We start from the raw sequence: 23,478 nt of genomic DNA on the forward strand, positions 1-23,478 counted from the left end.
AAAAAGATATACTTAACATTTCGATCTATCTGAAGATTTGGGTGAATGTTTTCTGAGGCTGATGTGTTATTTAAATTTTTAAGTCTAGGCACGCCTGAGAGGCTCAGTCGGTTAAGCGTCCAGCTTTGGCTCAGGTCATGATCTCACCATTCCCGAGTTCGAGCCCCATGTCAGCTGTGTTCTGACTGATCAGCACCTGGAGCCTGCTTTAGATCGGTGTCTCTGTCTCTTTCTGCCCCTCCCCCACTCATGCTGTCTCTGTCTCTCAAAAATAAATAAATGTTAAAAAAAATTATAAAAAAAATTTTAAGTCTTTAACTGAGGTTCCTCACAATGTACTTCTAAAGAAACAAGAAGCAGTTGTTTTCCTAATCTTCACCTCCGCATGTTGGTGAAGAGTTCAATAAGTGTCAGTGTCTGATTAAATATTGCGTTACAAAACTCGTATCAGAGATGGTTTAAACTCACCCTCCCCACCCTTTATTAATCTACGATGACAGCCTCTCTGTTCTTTCCTCTGAGATGAGAAATGTGCTTTTATCTTCACAGGTCAATGGGAAGGATCTCTCAAAGGCCACCCATGAAGAGGCAGTGGAAGCTTTTCGAAATGCCAAGGAACCCATTGTGGTCCAGGTGCTAAGACGGACGCCTCTCAGTAAACCCGCGTATGGAACGGCCCCGGAAGTGCAGCTCATGGACGCCAGCACTCAGACAGACATCACCTTTGAACACATCATGGCTCTGGCCAAACTTAGACCACCTACCCCTCCAGTGCCAGACATCTGTCCATTTCTGCTCTCAGACAGGTATCTTTCCTGTCATTTTTCCCACAGCCCTATTTGTTGTCATTCAGCCGTGTCAAGTAGGGGTTGGAGAGAATCAGTCACACTAGCAAGTTGACAATTAGAGAGACAGGATCTCAGTTCTGTTTGGAAAATGTCTCCACCATGTCGTATCCAATTAGTTCTCAGCTGCCCCTGCTAGCTACTTTCCCTGACCCACAGAGTTGCTTCACTTTGAGAATCATGCTTGCTGAGGAGCGATGAAAAATTCTGGCTCTGATTAGTTCATCTTCATATTTCCAGCCATCAAAAGCGTTATGCCACTCATGAGCACTGGTCAGGGAAATAGCTTCTCTCACCAAAGCTGCCAAAAACCTTATTAAGACTGACACAGAAGTGGCATGTTGGCAGTATATTCTCCTCTGTGAGTTGCCGCTCTCCCTTTCCCTCTTTTGCTTTTCTCTTCTTTAAAGGAAAAGCTAGGAAATTAATTTAATTAAAGTGTAATTCTCCAAAGAAAGCAATTACCCAATATATTGAGATGTAAGCAAAAAATCCTGGCTGTCAGTGAGTAAGTACAGAGCACCGTGAAATAAGGATCTATTAAATGAATAGTTCTTCCCAATTTTTACCTAATTTCAAGGGAGTTAGAGATATTCTATTCAAATAATCTTACTTGTACAGTTTTGTTTTATGAGAAAGTGTGTTTTGCCCCATACATTTTGTTCTATGAGCTTTTAAGCAAATGTTCAAACATTATAGAGAGTTTGATTTATAAGAACAATAGTCTCTTTGGACTGCATTTTCATTGCCTACTGCAATCCATTTGACACATTCTAAAACACGGATCTGATCATGCCAGTTCCCTGCCCTTTAGCGGCTTTTGTTAGGTTCATTCCAGTGGCTCACAGGTGTACATTAGAATCACCTGGTGATTTTGAAAGGCAGTATCAATGCGATGGCTGAATCCCACTTCAGGCCAATTCGAGTTTTTAGCGTGAGGCCCGAGCGCCAACATTTTTCAGAAACCACCCTAGGCATTTTTAACGTGCAGCCATGTTTTTGGAAACTGCTCCTTGAAACTTCAAGTCCTGGGAGGGTAGGAGCCCTGTTTATCTTGCTTATGACTCCATTCATGCGTGTATTCCTTATTAAATAGCCCCCTTCATCAGGCACTGGAACTAGGTGCCGGGCTTAAAACCAGCAACAAAACTAAAGTCACTCCCTCCTGGAGCTTAGATTCTAGAGGAGGAGATGAAGAACACACAAGCAAATATATAGTATCTTTTAGTACAGCCTGATACAGGGTAGCCTTCCAATAAATACTTTAATGAATGAATAATAATTAATTTGTATTAGCTAATCTGACACTTGTCAGGTAATATTAGTTTTCATTCATTGACGCATTTAGTCCTCATAACAATCTTTTGAGGGAATGCACCGTATTATTATCATCATGGACATGGGTAGATGTTAGGTAATTTGGCCAAGGTCACATAGCAAGGAAGTGATAGGGCCAGGCTCCTGAGCCTAAGAGGTCAGACCCCAGCACCCACTCTCTTAACCAGTATCCTATGTCGCTCTTCGTAAGTCCTGCAGATCTTAGCTTAGAGGCAGCCTCTTCTAGCAAACTTCCTAGGGCTGCAGAAGGGACATCCCCCCATCTGCTGTCATAGCCTCCATATCTCCCCTTAAGTACCAATCACATCATATTAGCAGTCCCGCTTACTGCTCTACCCAATTCATAGGGCAAGAACTGGATTTTGTGCACCAACAGATTTCTAGCACTTGGCGTTGGGCCTAGCATCTGATAGGCAATAAATGTTTATTGAATGAATAAGGTGCCCCTCCTGGCAGGGCTCCCTTCTTACCAACTGAAAGATAAGGAAAACACATCAGATGCCCAAAGCAGCAAGCTTAACAGTTTACCAGCTCAAAAGGGTTTTCAGAGCCAGCCCAAATTTAAGCAGGGAGGACTTACCTATTAGAACCAGTAAGAAAGATGCTGCTTATATGGCTTTTGCTATTTGGGGTTCAACTTGATTAACCCTCTGTGGGGACGACAGCCATAGATAGCACTGAGAAGGGGCTGGTAGGATATTTATGTTGCCTGTGTGAGGGCACCAGGATGCATCTCTCTTGCCTTTCAGCTGCAGATAAGGAAACTAATTTATACCACTAACTCCAGTTTTTCAACAATGTCTACATTGGCAGGACTTAGAGGTTTCACTTGCCACCAGCTTGGTTAAACGCACTGAGGCTTTTTCACTGATTTTTTAAACACAGAGATGCCCTCATGCCCTTTACTGTTAAACTGTGCTTAGCATTCATATGGTCTAATGTATAGGATCCATATCATGCCATACAGTAATTTTAAAGCACTTCTATGAATTATTTAAGATGTTTGTCCAAAATCAGATATATAAAAGTCAAATACAATGCCCTGGGTCCCCCTCATTTCCTTTAATCTTCTCTCCATCCCCAAGAATTTTCTGAAGGGATTATGAAGCCCAGTGGCTTCTAGAAATTTCCAGTGAGGTATCACCATGAATACTGATTAATATTTGTGCACGGACCCTCCATCAAAAAGGGGGAAATGTGATTATGAAGGAGAACAAGGTCTTAAGGAATGAGGGTAATGGGAGTATGTTTTACAATCTGAAAAATAGGTGCTTTTGAAAACAGATTCAGAAAACAGTTTGGGGCTGTGTATTATGAAATTGGTAGTACTTTGTTGCCAAATCCACCTCTTTGGGTAGAGTGCGGTCTCAAAGGCCACACACCCATGTATGGAGCAAGTCACATTTGGTGGAATGAACACAGGCCAGGTGGTATCAGTCAAGCACATGGCCTGACAGGGGGTTCACATCAGACCCTTCAGATGAGGTCGGGCGCGTTCAGGGTGGTATGGCCGTAGACTCACATCAGACCCTTCAGAGCACCGTTCTGGCCACGGGCCCCTACTCTTGGTATTCTCTCAGAAAATCAAACTGATGGACCAGTTGTAGAGGAGAAAGGAAACTATTGCTCTTTCTGAGTTTTTAGTTCACTTATAGGCTGGATCACTCCAGGTCTTATTGCAAAGCAGAGAAGACTCAAGTGAAATTTTAAAATCAGTTTTAATCTTTAAACCAACCTTTTTGATCCGCTTCTACCATATCGCTATATTCCCCATAGCTGCCATTCTCTTCATCCGATGGAGCATGAATTTTATGAGGACAATGAGTATCTTTCCAGCTTGCCTGCTGATGCAGACAGAGCAGAGGACTTTGAATATGAGGTAAGATTGTTTTCACACCACTTCATGTTTCTTCACGAAGTTATGGTGGAGGGGGTGTGCCTAACAAGGAAAAAATTAATTTATTGCTGCAAGAAATATTTTGTCTATTACATATCTAGGGTGAGTTCTTTTAAGTACTATTTGTTTTAGTGTTTGGTTCTAGTGTTTTCAATATATTGGAAAACATGTTTATCATATAAGCTTGAAAATAATTTGCTCACATTTATGTTGCTTTTTATAAATATTATATCAGCTACATTTTTCCTTATTTCTATAATGTAAGGTAATTTCCAAGTAGAGTTTGAAAAAAAAAATATATTTAAAACCAAGATTGTGCTTAGTGTTTTCATTCATTGCATAGTACTTTTATTTTAACTGATAAACTAGATTGTATTATATTAGTAATATTTTCCTTCACTTATTCAATATTCTCTTTATTTGTGACTCAAGTATGTACTCTAAACTGTAGTTTCACTGACTTTCTAGAAAGACAGAGGGCCTAATGCCCTTTGTGGTTTAGCCTTCATACAGTATACGTTAGAGTATCTGTACTGTGATATATAACAATTGCAAAAGCCCATTGATTAATTATTTAAAAGCTTTCACAAAAGTTAAAGGATTTATCCTAATATTTCCTCTGCTGCTGCAGTCTATAAATCTTTGAAAGGTTTCAAACCACTCTGACATTTGGAAATAAAGTAGATTGAGGAGGTAAAGAAGCTTTGGTAAACAGGCAGAGAACCCATGATTATCTGCCCTTTTAATGCTTTAGATGATGTCATACAAGTTCAGCAAAATGTTCTTTTCCATTTTACAACCAGGAAATCCTGAAATCTCTTCCCTTAGGAGAATCTGAAGTCAAATAAGGCCGATTCAGTGAAGCTCACCTAAAGCAAATAGACATTTATTTGAAATCTTCCCCCCCACAAAAGTCATTGCTGGGGATTACAGAAACCATTATTTCTTTTCAGCCAGAATTTGGAAGCATGTGCAGTGATACCTAGTATCTGAGTAGATGGTTGTGGCATTGTTGTTGTTCCTGCTAATTTTTTATCCCCTATCCATTAAGTTCATTGAAAAGTTTTATTTTATAAATCCACTCAAGGACTGCTGTGCCCCGAAATATCCATTAAGTTTTGTCTTCTCATGAAAAATAAAATACAAAATTGAGTCTCTTATCCAAATAATTCAAGATTAAATGATGTTTTTCTTTCTGTTAATGAATACTTTGGGCTTAGGGACTGGAATTCCCTAGATCACTTCAGCTTTTTATTTAGTTTGTGCCTTCAAGCTTTATCAAAATAAATCTGTGTTTGGAGGGAGAGTGTGGAAGAGAGACTTGCTTAGGCTAAGCAGGTTAACAGTAAAAATTACTTTAATTGATTACCATATCATTGACTATATTACAATACAGACAAATTTTCGTACCCTTGTATAGGGCTCACTGTAGCTGAACCACATCCTCTTTTTTGAACAATATAAATCTCTAATAGATGCCAGTGTTAGTGTCATGACAGTGGTAAATGCTCAGACAGGTCCTCTGTAGCCTGTAATCTCAACTAATCACAGCATCATAGTCATTAATTTGCTGTCAGCTGTGATTCTCTTGCCGAAGGCATCTTTGTAGGTGATTGGAAATAAAGAATGTTCCTGTGAAATTTAAATAAGGAAGAAATTACTGTGACAGGCTTCAATCATGAGAAAGGATGCATTTGAAAGCATTCTACATGATTAAAGATAGAGATGAGGGCATAGGGGAATATCCTAAGAATAATGTACCAGATTTAAGAGAGAACAGTGGTTCTACCTGGTATCCCTCAGTCTGTTACAGTTATGTGACAGAGTGGCACCAACCTTCATGACCATGTCAGATTAGACTGTAAAATCTAGTCCGCTGCTATCACCAAAACTGATTGTGGATGCCACATTAAGTGGGAATCTGGATTTAGAAATGACAGTCCCGTCTTATGCACTATTGTACTTAGAAGCAGACTGGTCAAGTGCTTCTGTGAGCAGCTAAGATGACCCCAGTTCCTCCAGAAGCTCTGTCATAACCCAGGAGCTCTGAGTATGCAATGGATGAGTACCTTCATCCAGCACTTTTGTGCCACCTAGAGATTACCAGAAACAAGTCTAATGGCCAAAGAAAGGACTTCATCTCAAAAAAAGATACTCATTTCTCCTCAACCTAAACAGGAACACACATCAGCAGGCAATCAGGGAAGTGGAAGGAAGATTCATTTTCCCTCTGCTTTCATTCGTCTCTATCATCAAAATTTAATGAGCACTTAAAATATGGCAGGCTCTTACCTAAGTATGGGATTGATGAAGGTCCTGCCCTAGTGTAGCTTAACCTCTAGGAGAAAAAGGTGGACAACAAACAAATAAGTAAAGACATTATATGTTAGATGGTGGTAAGTGCTCCTGGAGAACAACAGCATAGATAATGGAGAAAGGAAATACGTGGTGTTGGGAGGGGGTGTTGCTGTCTTACACAGGGTGGCCAGGGAAGACCTCTCTCATAGGAACCTTAAAGAAAGTAAGAGAGCTAGCCATGTAGCTATATGAGTGGGGAACACTCCAGATGAAGGGAAGGCCAAGTACAAGGGACCTGGAGCAGAAGCATGCCTGGCGTGTTTAAGGAACAGCCGAAGCCAGTGTGTGATCACAGCAGGGGCGAGGCCCAGAGTGGCAAGAGGTGAAGTCAGAATGAGGAGGGGCTTATGTCAAGGAACTTTCTCTTTGATTATGAGGATGGGATGCTGCTGGAGAAGAGCTGAAGCCCGGCAATTTCCCCCTGGCTGCTGGAATGAGTTTGACAGTGGGGAAGCACAGGCTGGCGAGCAGAGAGGTGGATGCACCTGGATGGTGATCCGGGAAGGGCAGAGACATGGTCTGGAAGGACAGCATCCACGCCTGTGCACAGGGCTTTGCCTACATGCCCATGTTTCCATCATTTGCCTCGGAGCTGTGATATAGTTTGTGCAATAGTGGTTTTTCTTCTGACTTTTCAAAAGCAAAATATCATGGACCAGAGTGAAACACAGCTTTTTGGCATCCGCTGAAACTAACATAATAAATCTACTCTCTAAAAGTCAGGAAATGTACAGAACTGCATTTCTAAATTTGCTAAAATGCCAGGTATGCAACTTATATAGGCCCTTTTTTAAAGGCCTACTTGCTTTTGACTCAGTGAACCAAAGCTGATCTGTCTATCTTGTGCATACATATTTAGGGACTTTTAGTGCATGGATTATTGACCCAATAGACCAAAACAGGTCTGACTATCTTGTAAATACATATTTAGGGACTTTTTAACATGCACATTATTGCATTGATAGACTGAAACAGCTCCCTTCAGAGCCATGATAGGCAGCAAATGCTTCTTTGGAGATATTATAGTCAGTGTGTGAATGTTATGGTGACTCTGGTGTGTTAGCAACCTCTATGAAATTTTAGTGACACCCATATCTCACCATGGCCTATCACCACTTTGCCTAAGAAAATTATTTGACTGGCTCTAAAATTTCCCCACAGTGCTTCAGAAAAACCTCAGAGAACCAGCCTGCATTAAAAGGCTCACAGCCTTAAATTTGTTCTCTTTAAAAAATGATGGCACTTGTTCTCTAATTAAAAATGATAAAGGATTTTAATTTTATTTTTGAGAGAAAGAATATAAAATATCGGAAATTAACACACCCATCATAAGAGTCGAGGTGCTCCACGCCACTGAAATACCACTGAGGATTAAGCGTCTTCTTTTCTTTATTTTCAACTTTGTGCATTTCTTTGTCCCAGAGCCAGCTAAAGGTTGAAATAAATCATAAATAGCCCTTAGCAAGTCAGAGGCAGATCTCAAATCCAACCTCTACCAGAAATAATTTAAAGGGAAAGGCTTCAAGAAATATAGAGCCCTTTCATCCAACCCCTGAGAAAGATATGTTTGCCAGTACCAGAGTGCAAGGAAGATGCTGAATTTTCTGCAGCATTTGCCATTAACTCTCAAAAGTCAGTGCTGATAGAGAAGAGTTAGAGAAGCGACATTGAACTAATATTAAAGTACAACATTTCGCTAGTATAAAACATTAGGTCAGCCAAGACAAGCCAACAATTTAAACAACACTTAGAAGTCTGGCGGTTTCCATCACCTAGAAATGCTACTCACGATGATGCTACTCTACTCCTCCCCCTAAGATGAAGCTGAACGCTCAACAGCCTGAATTAAGTGCACGTCAAGTTCCCCTTATGGATACATGGTCATCAAAATGAGAAGGAATTTAGAAGTTGGCTCAAAGAGGTTTTTAAGGTAGACAGGAGAGAAGAACACGTATATGTCAGAGTTCTGTATACATGTCAACTGAAAACCCAATTTGGCCCAGTATCTATAAATAGGAAAGAGTATTTAGTACATTAATTAGCTTCCTCTTGGCAATTCTTATGCAAAACATAAGTAAACCCTGGTGCTATGCTGAGAAGTATCATTTTGCAAAATTTATTTCCCAGAGTTGGATCCTTATGAATATGTGGAGAATACTTGTGACAATTTACGTAGATAATCTCTCTCTTACATAGTTCAAGAAAAGAGAATTATGAATCAAGGAGATGTTCATTCAAAAAAAAAAATGAGAGGATAGGCATTCACGAGATTTCAGTCATATCTTTTTGAGCAGCTTCATGACTTGTGAAACAAACTTAGAGGAAAATCTAGTGTGTGTGTGCAGAGCTTTGTGGCTCCTTTCCAGGCTGTGAGGACAGAGGCCTTAGCTGCCTGTTGATCACTACATGACATCACCCTAATCATAATGGGTGCTCGTATTTATGAATGAATGAAAGAGGATGCCCACTGTTGTCCACATGGATCAAATTCGAGCAGTGTAGTCTCTTTGTGCCTTTTTGTTTTTGTTTTTTTATTTAAAAAAATTTTTTTAATGTTTATTTTCGAGGTAGACAGAGTGTAAGAATGGGGGAGGGGCAGAGAGAGAGAGGGAGACACAGAATCCAAAGCAGGCTTCAGGTTCTGAGTTGTCAGCACAGAGCCTGATGGGCTGGAACTGATCATGACCAGAGCCAAAGCTGGAGGCTTTACCTACTGAGCCACATAGGGTGCCCCTCTTTGTGCCTTTTGGAACAAGGGAATTAGAAAGGAACCTGGGACTACCATGCAGACAACAGATGTCTTTGCCTTTTTCCTTTTTTTTTTAAGTTTATTTATTTATTTTGAAAGAGAGATAGAATGCAAGTGAGGGAGGGGCAGAGAGAGAGGGAGAGAGAAAATCCCAAGCAGGCTTCATCTGGACAGATGTGGGGCTCAATCTCACAAACCGCAAGATCATGACCTGAACCGAAATCAAGAGTCAGATGCTTAACCAACTGAGCCACCCAGGAGCCCCAGTATTTGTTCCTTTTTAATAAGGTTTGTACCCTTCTGTAATGTCTCCCTAGTTGCTGCACCCTCCAGTCCCTGGTAACCATTTTTGACTCTGCCTATAAATTTGACTTGTTTTTTAGTATTTTTAGATTCCACATATAATAATACTATGCAAATTTCTTTCTGCGACTTATTTCACTTAGCCTAATGCTCTCAAGGTCCATCTAGGTTGTAGCAAATGGCGGGATATCCTTCTTTCTCATGGCTGAATAATATTCCATTACACACACACATACATTCACATGCATAAGCCACATCTGCTTTATCTATTCATGCACTGACAGACACTTTAGTTGTTTCCATTCTTTGGCTATTGTGAGTAGAGGCATTTGTTCTTTACATCAGGGTTTTTTTTTTTATTAAAAACACTTTTTTAATGTTTATTTATTTATTGAGTGAGAAAGAGAGAGAGCAAGTGGGGAGGGGCAGAGAGAGAGAATCGCACACAGGCTCCACACTGTCAGCACAGAGCCTGATGAGGGGCTTGAACCCACAAACCACAAGATCATGACCTGAGCCGAAATCATGAGTCGGATGCTTAACTGACAGAGCCACCCAGGTGCCCCTCTTTATGTCAGGGGTTCTAATCCAAGTGTCATTTTCATTTCACTTAAATACTTATAAGGAAAAAGGCAAAATGTGGGAAACGAGGAGAGATAAGGAATGAAATAGAATTTTAATGGTCTCCGCAAAATTCATCCCTGCTGATTATCATCTTATAAGAATCTCATACTTGATATGAATTTGATATATCCCTAAATTCACCCCTGTACTTTCTTTATAACTTCTTTTCCAAGGGATCATCCAATAAATTTGTGAAACAACAATGGACAGAGAAGTGAGAGCCTCCCCAAGTAGCCAATTCTGCCTCTGACAGTCTCTGGGAAATGTGTCAAGGAGTTTGAAAACCACTGATGGAAGGGATATGTTTGAGTATGAAATATAACTTATAAAGAGATGATATATTATCTATATGTGTGCTGGATATTAGGGAAAGAGAAAATAGCGTAGAGTGTGAAAGTGTACAGTTTTCAGAATTATTTTGATTCACTGGATGCTTTATATTTCAGCAGTCCCTTTTATTCCACTTGTTAGTCACATTTTAGAATTATTAATGAAGTATCTAAAATAATTTCATACCACTTACCACCGGGGCAATAAAATCATCCATTTAAAAAAATCACCTTAATAAGTTCCATTCTTGTGGGAAATGTATTGAATTGAAAACTGATCTAGATGAAGTGTGAAAATATTTTTATTACTTCAGCATTTAAGATAAGTTGGTATTCTGTCAGAATGGTTCATTGAAGTATATATTCATGGCACCACCATTTTCTCAGTTAGATTAAAATCTTAATCATGGAGGCCAACCCACAAGTTGTCATGTGGTGGGACTTATATTTCCAGACACTCTGTGGCATGATTCTCCTTCATATCACCACTGCTCCTCCCTTTTATAGGGCACTTCTCTGTCTCTAGGCTCTTTCTTGGTCTGCTGGGGCCAGTCCCTAGACTCTATATTCCATCTATAGACTAGTCCTTCTCAAATGTAGTTCCCACTGGATCTCTTCCCCATTCATCATCTTGTATGACTCTATTCCTCTACTTAGCTCTAAAATTCTCTGCCTGGCATTGAAGGTCCTTTGTACTCTGTCACCACCCTACTTTTTTTTAGGCATCTTGAGGTCAAACTGCAGCAAAGCACTACTCAGAGAAAGCTGTGTGCTTTCCTTTCTCTGCACCTTTACTTGGGAGAATTTCTACCCCTAAAATGCCTTCATCACACTTTCCCACCATTGAATTCCTGTATTACATCCTATAAATATTTTTTGCATTATGCCTTGGGTTATAGTTATTTATGTACTGGTCTTTTTTTCTTCTAAATAGTTTGTTTTTGTTTTTTTAGAGAAGTGACCACTTCTAGCTATCTTTATATCATGAAATAAATCACCTTTGTATCACCTAGCACATGCCTAGCACACAGCGGGCATTCAGCAGCATTTGCTTGAGGAGTGAATAAATTATTCACCATTACTGCTGCTGTCCTTATTTTGTAAGTGTCCTGGACACAAATACAAAGGGTTAAATGGGGGGGGGGGGAGAAGAGAGCTGATAGAGAATAGAAATTTGAAATAAAGTGTGAAAGTCTTTTTTTCCTCCTAATAATTCAATTAACAGTCTAGTAATTAAAGAAATTTAAGCATACAATTGTGCCTGATTGTAAAAGAAGAAAATTTGGATTTTTTTGTCATTGCTGTTGTTGCCATTCTAAGAAGATGTGCCTGTTTTATCTTACACTTAGAAGCTGGAGAGCCCTAGTAAACAGACAGGCTAATCTACATAGGTAAAGAATGACCATAATTCAGCCCCTGTTAGGATAACCATACGTCCTGGTGTGCCCTAAATTGTGCCCCCCCTTATGGCTAAGGTGCCACTTTAATTATGAATAGCACCTTCTTTCACTTTCAAAAATGTTGTAGATGCAGACTACATTATGTGGTTGACCTAGTTTCTATACTTGAATCTCAGTCAAGGCTGAGACTTTGTAATCACATTTTTTTTAATGTATGTCTGTTTGTTTATATATTTATTTATTTACTTACTTATTTATTTTTTCAATATATGAAATTTATTGTCAAATTGGTTTCCATACAACACCCAGTGCTCATCCCAAAAGGTGCCCTCCTCAATACCCATCACCCACCCTCCCCTCCCTCCCACCCCCCCATCAACTCTCAGTTTGTTCTCAGTTTTTAACAGTCTCTTATGCTTTGGCTCTCTCCCACTCTAACCTCTTTTGTTTTGTTTTTTCCTTCCCCTCCCCCATGGGTTTCTGTTAAGTTTCTCAGGATCCGCATAAGAGTGAAAACATATGGTATCTGTCTTTCTCTGTATGGCTTATTTCACTTAGCATCACACTCTCCAGCTCCATCCACGTTGCTACAAAGGGCCATATTTCATTCTTCCTCATTGCCACGTAGTACTCCATTTTGTATATAAACCACAATTTCTTTATCCATTCATCAGTTGATGGACATTTAGGCTCTTTCCATAATTGGCTATTGTTGAGAGTGCTGCTATAAACACTGGGGTACAAGTGCCTGTAATCACATTTTATACAATCCTAATATTCCAGATTTATGAAATTAATACTTTTCCTATGTTGTGACCCACTATTTAAAAAAAAAAGTCCCTCCTTAAGGAGTGACTAGAAAGAAATGCCATAAAGTTGGAAATAGCCATCAAAGTTATTGTAATTCTTTTAGATTTCTTACTGGAAGAAATGAGATTAATATTACTGTTAATTTGGTCATGTAATTTCATAAAATAAATATGAGGCCCATCTGATTATGACAACAGTAACTTTAATTCCTAAGAAAACAATGAAGAGCAAATTTAACCTTCAAAGTTGTTTACATTTAACAATGTAACCAAAGGCACATTTATTTTTCTAGGAGGCCAGATACAAATGAAGACTCCTTACACTACATATATGAATTTTATCAAAATCCTGACATCCAATTTTTGTTCAAAGATACTCATGATACACATTCAGATGACTGCCTTGCATTACTGAAAGGTGTCAGAGGTTGTCTTTAAGGTGAATATTTTTATATCAAATCTCATTCTCCAATGTCTCCTGCTTTCAGAGAACAGTTTTCATAGGGGCAAAGAAAAGAATAGATGTCTTTTCGCTCTAAAGCAAACTCCACATAAGGATTCCAATCTTCATTCCAGGGGCCTGGAATGTTGTCCAAAAGTTGTCCAAAAAGTTGTCCAAAAAGGAGTCTGGTCCCAGTTCTCGCTCTTAGAGGGTCCACTTACCTCCTGAGTCATAGCATCCTTGCACGTGAGCTCCATGGGGATACCAACGTTCATTGGAATGATTTGTCTCATCTGGATTTCCCATGTAACTCACTTGAGCAAAGTGAGAAAAATGCCTCATCAGATCCTTAAAAATTTACAAATATTTTAATATTTCAAACATATCAACTCCCATTTTACAGGATTTTATAAAAAGCATACATACTCATATGACCACACGTTGGTCTGTGTCTAGTACTGTACTTTTTTTTTAAGTTTATTTTAATAGAGAGAGAGGGAGAGGGAGAGAATTGCAAGCAGCCTCCATATTTTATTTATTTATTTATGATTTAGTTTATTTATTCTGAGAGAGAGAAAGCATGAGTTGGGGAGGGACAGAGAAAGAGGAAGAGACAGAATTCCAAGCAGGCTCCATACTGTCAGCACAGAGCCTGACGCAGGGCTCAAACTCATGAACCATGAGATCGTGACCTGAGTCCAAGACAGACACTTAACCAACTGAGCCATCCAGATGCTCCTCTACCACCATACTTTACCGATGGTTAGAAAGCAGCCCGCCTCTCCATATTGTCTGACGTTAGCTATAGTGTAGAACAAGTTAACTCATAAATATTTGTCCAGTAGAAATGGCAGATGCAGCCTGTAGGCACTATAAATTATTTTATTTAAATACAGTGTTTATTTTTTCAATTAGGAAAATACAGAAAATAATCCCAATTTGGATTTTTCTCACCAAATTACTGTCTTTGAAAAAAAATATTGCAATCTTTCAAGATTATGTGTTTTACTTTGACATCACAGTTCTCCCTTTTCTCCCTTAGACTGAAGATACCAGTAATGCTCTAGTTCTGGTTCGTGATTATATAGTGAGTTCACTGGTATTCACTATGTATTAAATAATCAGATTTAATGTAAATAAGAGAATGTTGCATGATCAATATGGATAGTTTGTGGTGAGGCAAAGATTATGGTAAATCCAATATATGTACTTCAAGTCCAAGATAAAAATTTTAAGTACCATTATCTGCAATGGTACCATTTGAGATAACCACAGTTAACATTTGTGTGTTTCTCTTGTCTATGTGTATTGTTTTTCCTATAACTAAAATTTTATCTTTTGGGGGGGTATTTACCTTTTATCCAGGGTATTTTAACTGTAAGAAGCTGCCTTATGCATGAACCTTCATCTGCATTTTATTTTTTCCAGCTTTATTGAGATATAGTGGATGTACAACATCGTATAAGTTTAAGATATACAACATGGTGATTTAATATGTGTATATATTGTGAAATTATTACCAGAGTAACATTAGTTAACATCTCTACCTCTCATATAATTACCCTTTCTATGTGTATGGTGAGAACATTTAAGATCTATCCCCTTAGCAACTTTCAAGCATATACTACAGTGTTGTTAACTAAAGTCATCATACTCTATATGAACTTATTCATCTTCCAGTTGGAAATTTTTTTTTCAAATTCTTTTTTTTAATTTAATTATTTTTAAAATTTTACATTCAAGTTAGCATATAGTGCAACAATGATTTCAGGAGTAGATTCCTTACCCTTACCCATTTAGCCCATCCCACCTCCCACAACCCCTCCGGTGACCCTCTGTTTGTTCTCCATATTTGAGTCTCTTATGTTTTGTCCCCCTCCCTGTTTTTTTTTTATTATTTTTGCTTCCCTTCCCTTCTGTTCATCTGTTCTGTATCATAAAGTCCTCATGTGAGTGAAGTCATATGATATTTGTCTTTCTCTGACTAATTTAGCTTAGCATAATACCCTCTAGTTTCATCCACGTAGTTGCAAATGGCAAGATTTCATTCTTTTTGATTGCGTATATATACCACATCTTCATCCATTCATCCATCAACGGACCTTTGAGCTCTTTCCGTATTTTGGCTGCTATAAACATTGGGGTGCTCATGTCCCTTCTAAACATTCTAGCTGTAAATTTTTACTCTTTGACCAACACCTCCCCTTTTTTCCTACTCTCTAGTCGCTGGCAATCATGGTTCTACTCTGTTTTTGAGTTCAATATTTTTAGATTACACCTATGAATGAGAACACAATATTTGTCTTGCTTCATCTGGTTTATTTCACGTGGCATAATGCCCTAAGGGTCCACCCATGTTGTTGCAAATGGAAGGATTTCCTTCGTTTTTATGGCAGAATAATATTCCATTATGTGTATCTACCACTTTTTCTTTATTCATTCATCCATCCATCAGTGCATGCTCAGGCTGCTTCTGTGTCTTGGCTGTTATGAATAATATGGCAATGAATATGGGCGTGCTGATACCTCTTCAATATCTTGTATTCATTTCCTTTGCATATATATATACCTGGAATGGAAATATATAGTTCTTTAAGTTTTTTGAGGAAACTCCATACTACTTTTCACAGAGGCTATACCAGTTTATATTCCCACCAACAGTGTACTAGGGCATCCTTTTCTCCACCACCTCACTAAAACACTTGGTATCTTTTGTCTTTTTGATAATAGTCATCCTAACAGGTTTGAGGTAATATCTCATTGTGGTTCTAATTTCTGTTGTCCTGATGGTTAGTGAAGCTGAGCATCTCTTTGTATACCTGTTCATCACTTGGGAAAAAAATTCTGTTCAGGTCTTCTACCCATTTTTTTACTGGATTATTTGTTTTTTTTTTTGAGTCGTGTAAGGTCCTTATGTAGTTTGAAAACTATATATAATACATTGTTTGAAAATATTTCCTCCCATTATGCAGGTTGCCTCTTCATTCTGTTGATTTTTTTTTTTTTTTTGCTTTCGTTGCTTGTCCTTGTGTTATGATATCCAAAAAATCATTCCCAAGACCAATGTCAAGGAGTTTTTCCTTGTGTGTTCTTCCAGGAGTTTTGTAGTTTTAGGTCTGACATTTAAGTCTTTATTTCAAGTTAATTTTTGTGAGTGGTGTAAGAGAGGGATCAGTTTCATTCTTTTGTATGTGACTATCCAGTTTTTAAAGCACCACTTTTTTTTAAGTTTATTTATTTTTCTGAGAGAGAGAAAGAATGGGTTGGGGAGGGACAGAGAGAGAGAGGAAGAAAGAGAATTCCAAGAAGGCTCCGTACTATCAGCACAGAGCACACATGGGGTTTGAACTCATGAACCATGAGATCATGACCTAAGCTGAAACCAAGAATTGGACGCTTAACCAACTAAGCCACCCAGGCCCTCCCAGCACCAATTATTAAAGAGACTTTTCCTTTTCCTATTGATTATTCTTGGGTCCCTTGTCAAATAATAGTTGATGATATATGCTTGGGTTTATTTCCAAGCTTTCTGTTCCATTGGTCTGTGTCTGTTTTTGTGATGTGTGTATGTATGTATGTGTACTGGACAGTATGGACATTGTGACTATTAATTCTTCTGATCCATGAACACATGTATCTTTCCATTTCTTTGTGTATTTTTTAGTTCATTTCATCATCTTTGTAATTTTCAGTGCACTTTATAATTTTCAGCTCACCTCCTTGGTTAAATTTATTACTAAGTATTTGTTAATGCTATTGTGAATGGAATTGTTTTCTTTATTTCTTTTTTCAGCTATTTTGTTGTTAGTATGTAGAAATGCAATGGCTTTCTGTATGTTGATTGTATCCTACACTTTTACTGATTTTTTTTATTAAATCTAACAGTTTTTTGTGGGATCATTAGAATTTTCTATATAAACGATCATATCCTCTGCAAACAGACAAATTTACTTCTTCCTTTCTGACTGGAATGCCATTTATTTCTTCTTTTTGGTGAGGATTTCCTAGTACTGTTGAGTGGAGTGTTGAGAGGGAGCATTCTTGTCCTGTTCCTAATCTTAGAGGAAAAGCTTTCAAGTTGCCACCATTAAGTATATTAGCTGTGGCCCTGTCATATTTGGCATGTATTATGTTAAGGTGCTTTCCTTTTATACTCAATTTATTGAGCGTTTTTAATCATGAAAGGATATTAAACTTTGTCTAATGCTTTTTCTGTACCATTGATATAATTTTTGTTTTCCTGCTATTAATGTGGTCTCTCACATATATTTATTTGTGTATGTTGAACTATACTTGCATCACAGGGAAAATTCTCCCTTGGTCATGGTGTGTGATCATTTTACTGTACTGTGAATTCAGTCATAGTACTTTTTTGAGAATTTTGTACCTGTATTAATAATAGAGTTTGGCCTGTAGTTTTCTTATTTTGCAATATCTTTATATGGTTTTGGCATCAGGGTAATGCTGACCTCATAAAATGAGTTTGGAAGTGTTCTCTCCCATTTTTTTGGAAGCATTTGAGAAGAATTGGTGTTACTTCTTTAAATGTTTGATAGGTTGTACCAATGGGGAGGAGATATTTGCAAAAGATATATCTAATAAGTGGTTAATATCCAAAATACATAAAGAACTTATACAACACAACACCAAAAATAATCTGACTAAAAAATGGTCAAAAGACCTAGATAGACATTTTTCCAAAGACATACACATCAAATGAGGCTCAATATCACTAATCATCAGGGAAATGCAAATCCCAGAGATTTCACCAGGTGAGATATCACCTCACGCCTGTTAGATTGGCTAAAATCAAGAAGACAAGAAACCACAAGCATTGACAAGGATGGGGGAAAAAAGGAACCCTTGTGCACTGTTGATGGGAATGTAAATTGGTACAGCCACTGTGGAAAACAGTATTGATGTTCCTCAAAAACTCAAAACAGAACTACCCTATAGTCCACTAATTACGCTATTGGGTATTTCCCCAGGGAAATCAAAAACACTAACTCGAAAAGATATATGCACCCTATGTTTATTGCAGCATTATTTACAATAGCCAAAACATGGAAGCAACCTAAGTGTCCATTAATAGAGGAATGGATAAGGAAGATGTGGGGTGTGTGTGTGTTCACACACTGGAGTATTATTAAAAAGATGAGATCTTGCCATTTGAGACAACATGGATGGACCTAGAGAGTATTATGCCAAGTGAAATAAGTCAGACTGGAGAAAGACAAATAGCATTTAATTCCATTCATATGGAATCTTAAAAAAATGCATAAACAAACAGAAAGCAGAATCAGAACTATAAGTACAGGAAACAAACTAATGACTGCCAGAGGGGTGGGAGATATGGGGTGGGAAAAATGGGAGAAGGCAAGAGGTCTCCAGTTATGGAATGAGTAAGTCACAGGAATAAAAAGCAGAGCATAAGGAATATAGCCAATGACATCATAATAGCAATGTGATGGTATAAATGGTAGCTATACTTGCAGTGAACATAGCACAATGTATAAACTTCTCAAATCATTAAGTTGTACACCTGAAACCAATGTAACATTGTGCCTCAGATATACTCAAATCAGAAAAATAAATGAATAAAAATAAATAAATGTTCAGTAGGATTCACCAGTAGAATCATCTGGTCATGGGCATTTCCTTGTTGGGAGGTTTATGATTATTGATTCTCTCTCCTACTCATTATGGTCTGTTCAAATTTTTACATATTCATGATTCAATCTTGACAGGTTGTATGTTTCTAGAAAGTTATTCATGTGTGTTCTATGTTATCCAGTTTGTTGGTGTATAAGTGTTCATAGCAGTCTCTTTTGATCCTTTGTATATCTTTGTTCTCAGTTATAATGTTTCCTCTTTCATTTATGATTTTATTTTTTGGAGTCTTCTCTCTTTTACTTAGTCTAGCTAAAGGTTTACCAATTTTCTCTATTTTAAAAAATCAGCTCTTACTTTCCTACATTATTTCAATTGTTTCTTCTGATCTCTATTTCTGCTCTGATATATTATTGTTAACTTTGGGCTTAGTTTTTTATTCTTTTTCTAGTTCCTTGAGGTGTAAGATTAGATTGTTTATTTGAGTTCTTTCTTACTGTAGGTATTTATCACCTTAACTTCATTCTTAAGACTGCCTTTGCTACATCCCATAAGTTTCGGCATGTTGTGTTTTCATTTTCTTTTTTTTTCTTTTTTTTTTCTAATAATTTATTATCAAGTTAGCTAACATACAGTGTAGTCTTGGCCTCAGTAATAGATTCCTATGATTCATCACTTACATACAACACCTAGTGTTCATCCCAACAAGTGCCCTCCTTAATGCCCATCACCCATTCTCCCCATTCCCACCAAACCCCCACCCCCACCAACCCTCAGTTTGTTCTCTGTATTTATGAGTTTCTTATAGTTTGGCTCCCTTTTGGTTTGTAACTTATTTTTCCTTCCCTTCCCCTATGGTCTTCTGTTAAGTTTCTCAGATTCCACATATGAGTGAAAACATATGATATTTGTCTTTCTGTGACTTTTTCACTTAGCATAATACCCTCCAGTTCCATCCATATTGTTGCAAATGGCAAGGTTTCATTCTTTTTAATCACTGAATAATATTCCATTTTGTGTATATACCACATCTTCTTTATCCATTCATCAGTTGATGAACATTTGGACTCTTTCCGTAATTTAGCTATTGTTGATAGTGCTGCTATGAACTTTGGGGTACATGTGCCCCTTTGAATCAGCACTCTTGTATCCTTTGGATAAATTCCTAGTAGTGCTATTGCTGGGTCATATGGTAGTTCTATTTTTAATTTTTTGAGGGATCTCCACACTGTTTTCCAGAGTGGCTGCACCAGTTTTTCTTCATTTTTTAATGTTTATTTATTTATTTTGAGAGAAAAAGAGAGAGTGGGGAACGGGCAGAGAGAGGGAGAGAAAAAATCCCAAGCAGGCTCCATGCTGATAGGAAGGCTCAATTTCATGAATTGCGGTGGGTGTTCATTCTCATGAACTGTGAAATCACAGCCTGAGCCCAAATCAAGAGTCCAATGCTTAACAGACTGAACCACCCAGGAACCCCCATTTTCTTTTTTTTTCAATAAATGTTTTATTTTCCTTTTGATTTCATCTTTGACTACTGACTATTCAGCAGTGTGTTGTTTAAATTTCCATATATGTGTGAATTTTCCAGCTTCCCTCTGTTATTAATTTCTAGTTTCATACAGTTGTGGTCATAAAAGATACTTTATATGATGTCAGTCTTCTAAATTTGCTAAACTTATTTTTTAAACTAATATATGATCTATCCTGGAGAATGTTCTATGTGTGCTTGAGAAGAAAGTGTATTCTGTTGCTGTTGGATCCAATGTTCTGTGTATGTGTGTTATGTCCATTTGGTCTTAAGTATATTTCAAATCCAAAGTTTCTTTACTGGTTGCCAATATTTCAGTATTTCCTTACTGATTTTCAGTACTTCCTTATTGGTTTCCTATTAATGATCTATCCATTGTTGAATGTGGGGTATTGAAGTCTTCTATTAGTATTATTGTCTATTTCTCCCTTCCAATGTGTAAGTATTTGTTTAATATATTTAGGTGCTCTAATGCTAAGTAGATATTAAATTTACAGTTGTCATATCCTGTTGATGAATTGACCACTATATCATGATGTGATGACCTTATTTGTATATTGTTACAAATTTTGACTTCATGACTTTATGAGCTATAAGTATAGATACCCCTGATCTCTTTTAGTTTCTAATTGCAGAGAGTATCTTTTTCCATCCTTTAATCTATGCCTATCTGTGTCCTTAAAGTTGAAGTAAGTCTCCTGTAAGCAACATATAGTTGGGTCTTTTGTTTTTTAATCTAGCCAGCCATTCCATGCCTTTTGATTGGAGAATTTAAGCCAGTTACATTTGGAGAATTGTGGATAGGTAAGGATTTACTACTGCCATTCTATTAAGTTTATTCTGTTTTGTAGTTCTCTTGTTCTTTGTTCCTCTCTTGCTGTATTCCTTTGTGAATTGATGAATTGACTGTGTGGTGGAGGTAGAAATAAGAACAAAGAGACAAAACTATTCCTTAGTTAAATATTTGACAAGTGTAAGATATGACAGTTATTCACTTCAGTAAGCACTCGGTCTCAGTTTCTAGCCTCTGCAGCCTTCTCCACTTGCCTTTTGTATGATTACTGCTTGTTCCCACTTTGGGCTCCCCCATAAATCTCTGAGGTCTTCAGTGTGGAGAACCTTGTCTGATGCTTCTTTTTCTTCCAAGTACCAAGCACATAGTGGAATTATTGAAACAATAACTAAATCTTAAATATACTTCCAGGCTAGCAAGTCTAAGGCTTATATCACTAAGGAGGTTTAGAGCTTCAGCTCTTTAGATGATGTTCTTCTCATTTTTTGATACAGCTGTTTCATTCCTCAAATGAAACATTGAGAAAAATACATTTTTTTCTAGTTAGAATTGGAAGTTAGTATTTACTGTTCTAATAAGCATACCTAAACATACCACAACACACACACACACACACACACACACACACACACACAAACACACACACACACACTGTCACGAAGCCTCTGACTCTGCCTCTTCATTTGCTAGTTGGGTGTTTAGAATGTGGCTCATTTTAAACCCAGAGAAAAATGTCCACTGTAAAAATGATGTTTACAAGACACATAGACCAATGGAATAGAATAGAAACCCCAGAACTAGACCCACAAACATATGGCCAACTAATCTTTGACAAAGCAGGAAAGAATTTCCAATGGAAAAAAGACAGTCTCTTTAACAAATGGTGCTGGGAGAACTGGACAGCAACATGCAGAAGGTTGAAACTAGACCACTTTCTCACACCATTCACAAAAATAAACTCAAAATGGATAAAGGACCTGAATGTGAGACAGGAAACCATCAAAACCCTAGAGGAGAAAGCAGGAAAAGACCTCTCTGACCTCAGCCGTAGCAATCTCTTACTCGACACATCCCCAAAGGCAAGGGAATTAAAAGCAAAAATGAAGTACTGGGACCTTATGAAGATAAAAAGCTTCTGCACAGCAAAGGAAACAACCAACAAAACTAAAAGGCAACCAACGGAATGGGAAAAGATATTTGCAAATGACATATCGGACAAAGGGCTAGTATCCAAAATCTATGAAGAGCTCACCAAACTCCACACCCGAAAAACAAATAACCCAGTGAAGAAATGGGCAGAAAACATGAATAGACACTTCTCTAAAGAAGACATCCAGATGGCCAACAGGCACATGAAAAGATGCTCAACGTCGCTCCTCATCAGGGAAATACAAATCAAAACCACACTCAGATATCACCTCACGCCAGTCAGAGTGGCCAAAATGAACAAATCAGGAGACTATAGATGCTGGAGAGGATGTGGAGAAACGGGAACCCTCTTGCCCTGTTGGTGGGGATGCAAACTGGTGCAGCCACTCTGGAAAACAGTGTGGAGGTTCCTCAAAAAATCAAAAATAGACCTACCCTATGACCCAGCAATAGCACTGCTAGGAATTTACCCAAGGGATACAGGAGTACTGATGCATAGGGGCACTTGTACCCCAATGTGTATAGCAACATCTACCCTATGACCCAGCAATAGCACTGCTAGGAATTTACCCAAGGGATACAGGAGTGCTGATGCATAGGGGCACTTGTACCCCAATGTGTATAGCAACATCTACCCTATGAGCCAGCAATAGCACTGCTAGGAATTTATCCAAGGGATACAGGAGTGCTGATGAACAGGGGCACTTGTACCCCAATGTTTATAGCAGCGCTTTCAACAATAGCCAAATTATGGAAAGAGCCTAAATGTCCATCAACTGATGAATGGATAAAGAAATTGTATATGCACAATGGGGTAGTACGTGGCAATGAGAAAGAATGAAATATGGCCCTTTGTAGCAACATGGATGGAACTAGAGAGTGTGATACTAAGTGAAATAAGCCATACAGAGAAAGACAGATACCATATGTTTTCACTCTTATGCGGATCCTGAGAAACTTAACAGAAACCCATGGGGGAGGGGAAGGAAAAAAAAAAAAGAAGTTAGAGTGGGAGAGAGCCAAAGCATAAGAGACTCTTAAAAACTGAGAACAAACTGAGGGCTGATGGGAGGTGGGAGGGAGGGGAGGGTGGGTGATGGGCACTGAGGAGAGCACCTTTTGGGATGAGCACTGGGTGTTGTATGGAAACCAATTTGACAATAAATTTCATATATTGAAAAACAAAACAAATGATGTTTAGAGATGAAGCGCTGGACAGCAGTACTTTCAAATACAACAAAAACAAAAAATATCTACACCCATAGTCATCATAAACAGAATAGGTTGAGAGAATGCAAAAATGA

At 38.1% G+C, this 23,478-nt stretch overlaps 1 protein-coding gene across 2 annotated transcripts in view; it reads left to right on the forward strand.

Annotated features, from left to right (window-relative positions):
* Positions 1-23,478, forward strand: part of PDZRN4 (PDZ domain containing ring finger 4) — a 364,458-nt gene that overhangs the window by 293,050 nt on the left and 47,930 nt on the right. For both annotated transcript variants that reach the window (XM_027035911.2, XM_027035910.2), the window contains 2 exons: positions 550-806; positions 3,960-4,062. In XM_027035911.2, coding sequence (XP_026891712.2) covers positions 550-806; positions 3,960-4,062 — 360 coding nt within the window. The remainder of the gene's footprint in view (positions 1-549; positions 807-3,959; positions 4,063-23,478) is intronic.

The sequence above is a fragment of the Acinonyx jubatus genome, chromosome B4, assembly GCF_027475565.1.
Source record: "Acinonyx jubatus isolate Ajub_Pintada_27869175 chromosome B4, VMU_Ajub_asm_v1.0, whole genome shotgun sequence".
Lineage (NCBI taxonomy): Eukaryota > Metazoa > Chordata > Mammalia > Carnivora > Felidae > Acinonyx > Acinonyx jubatus.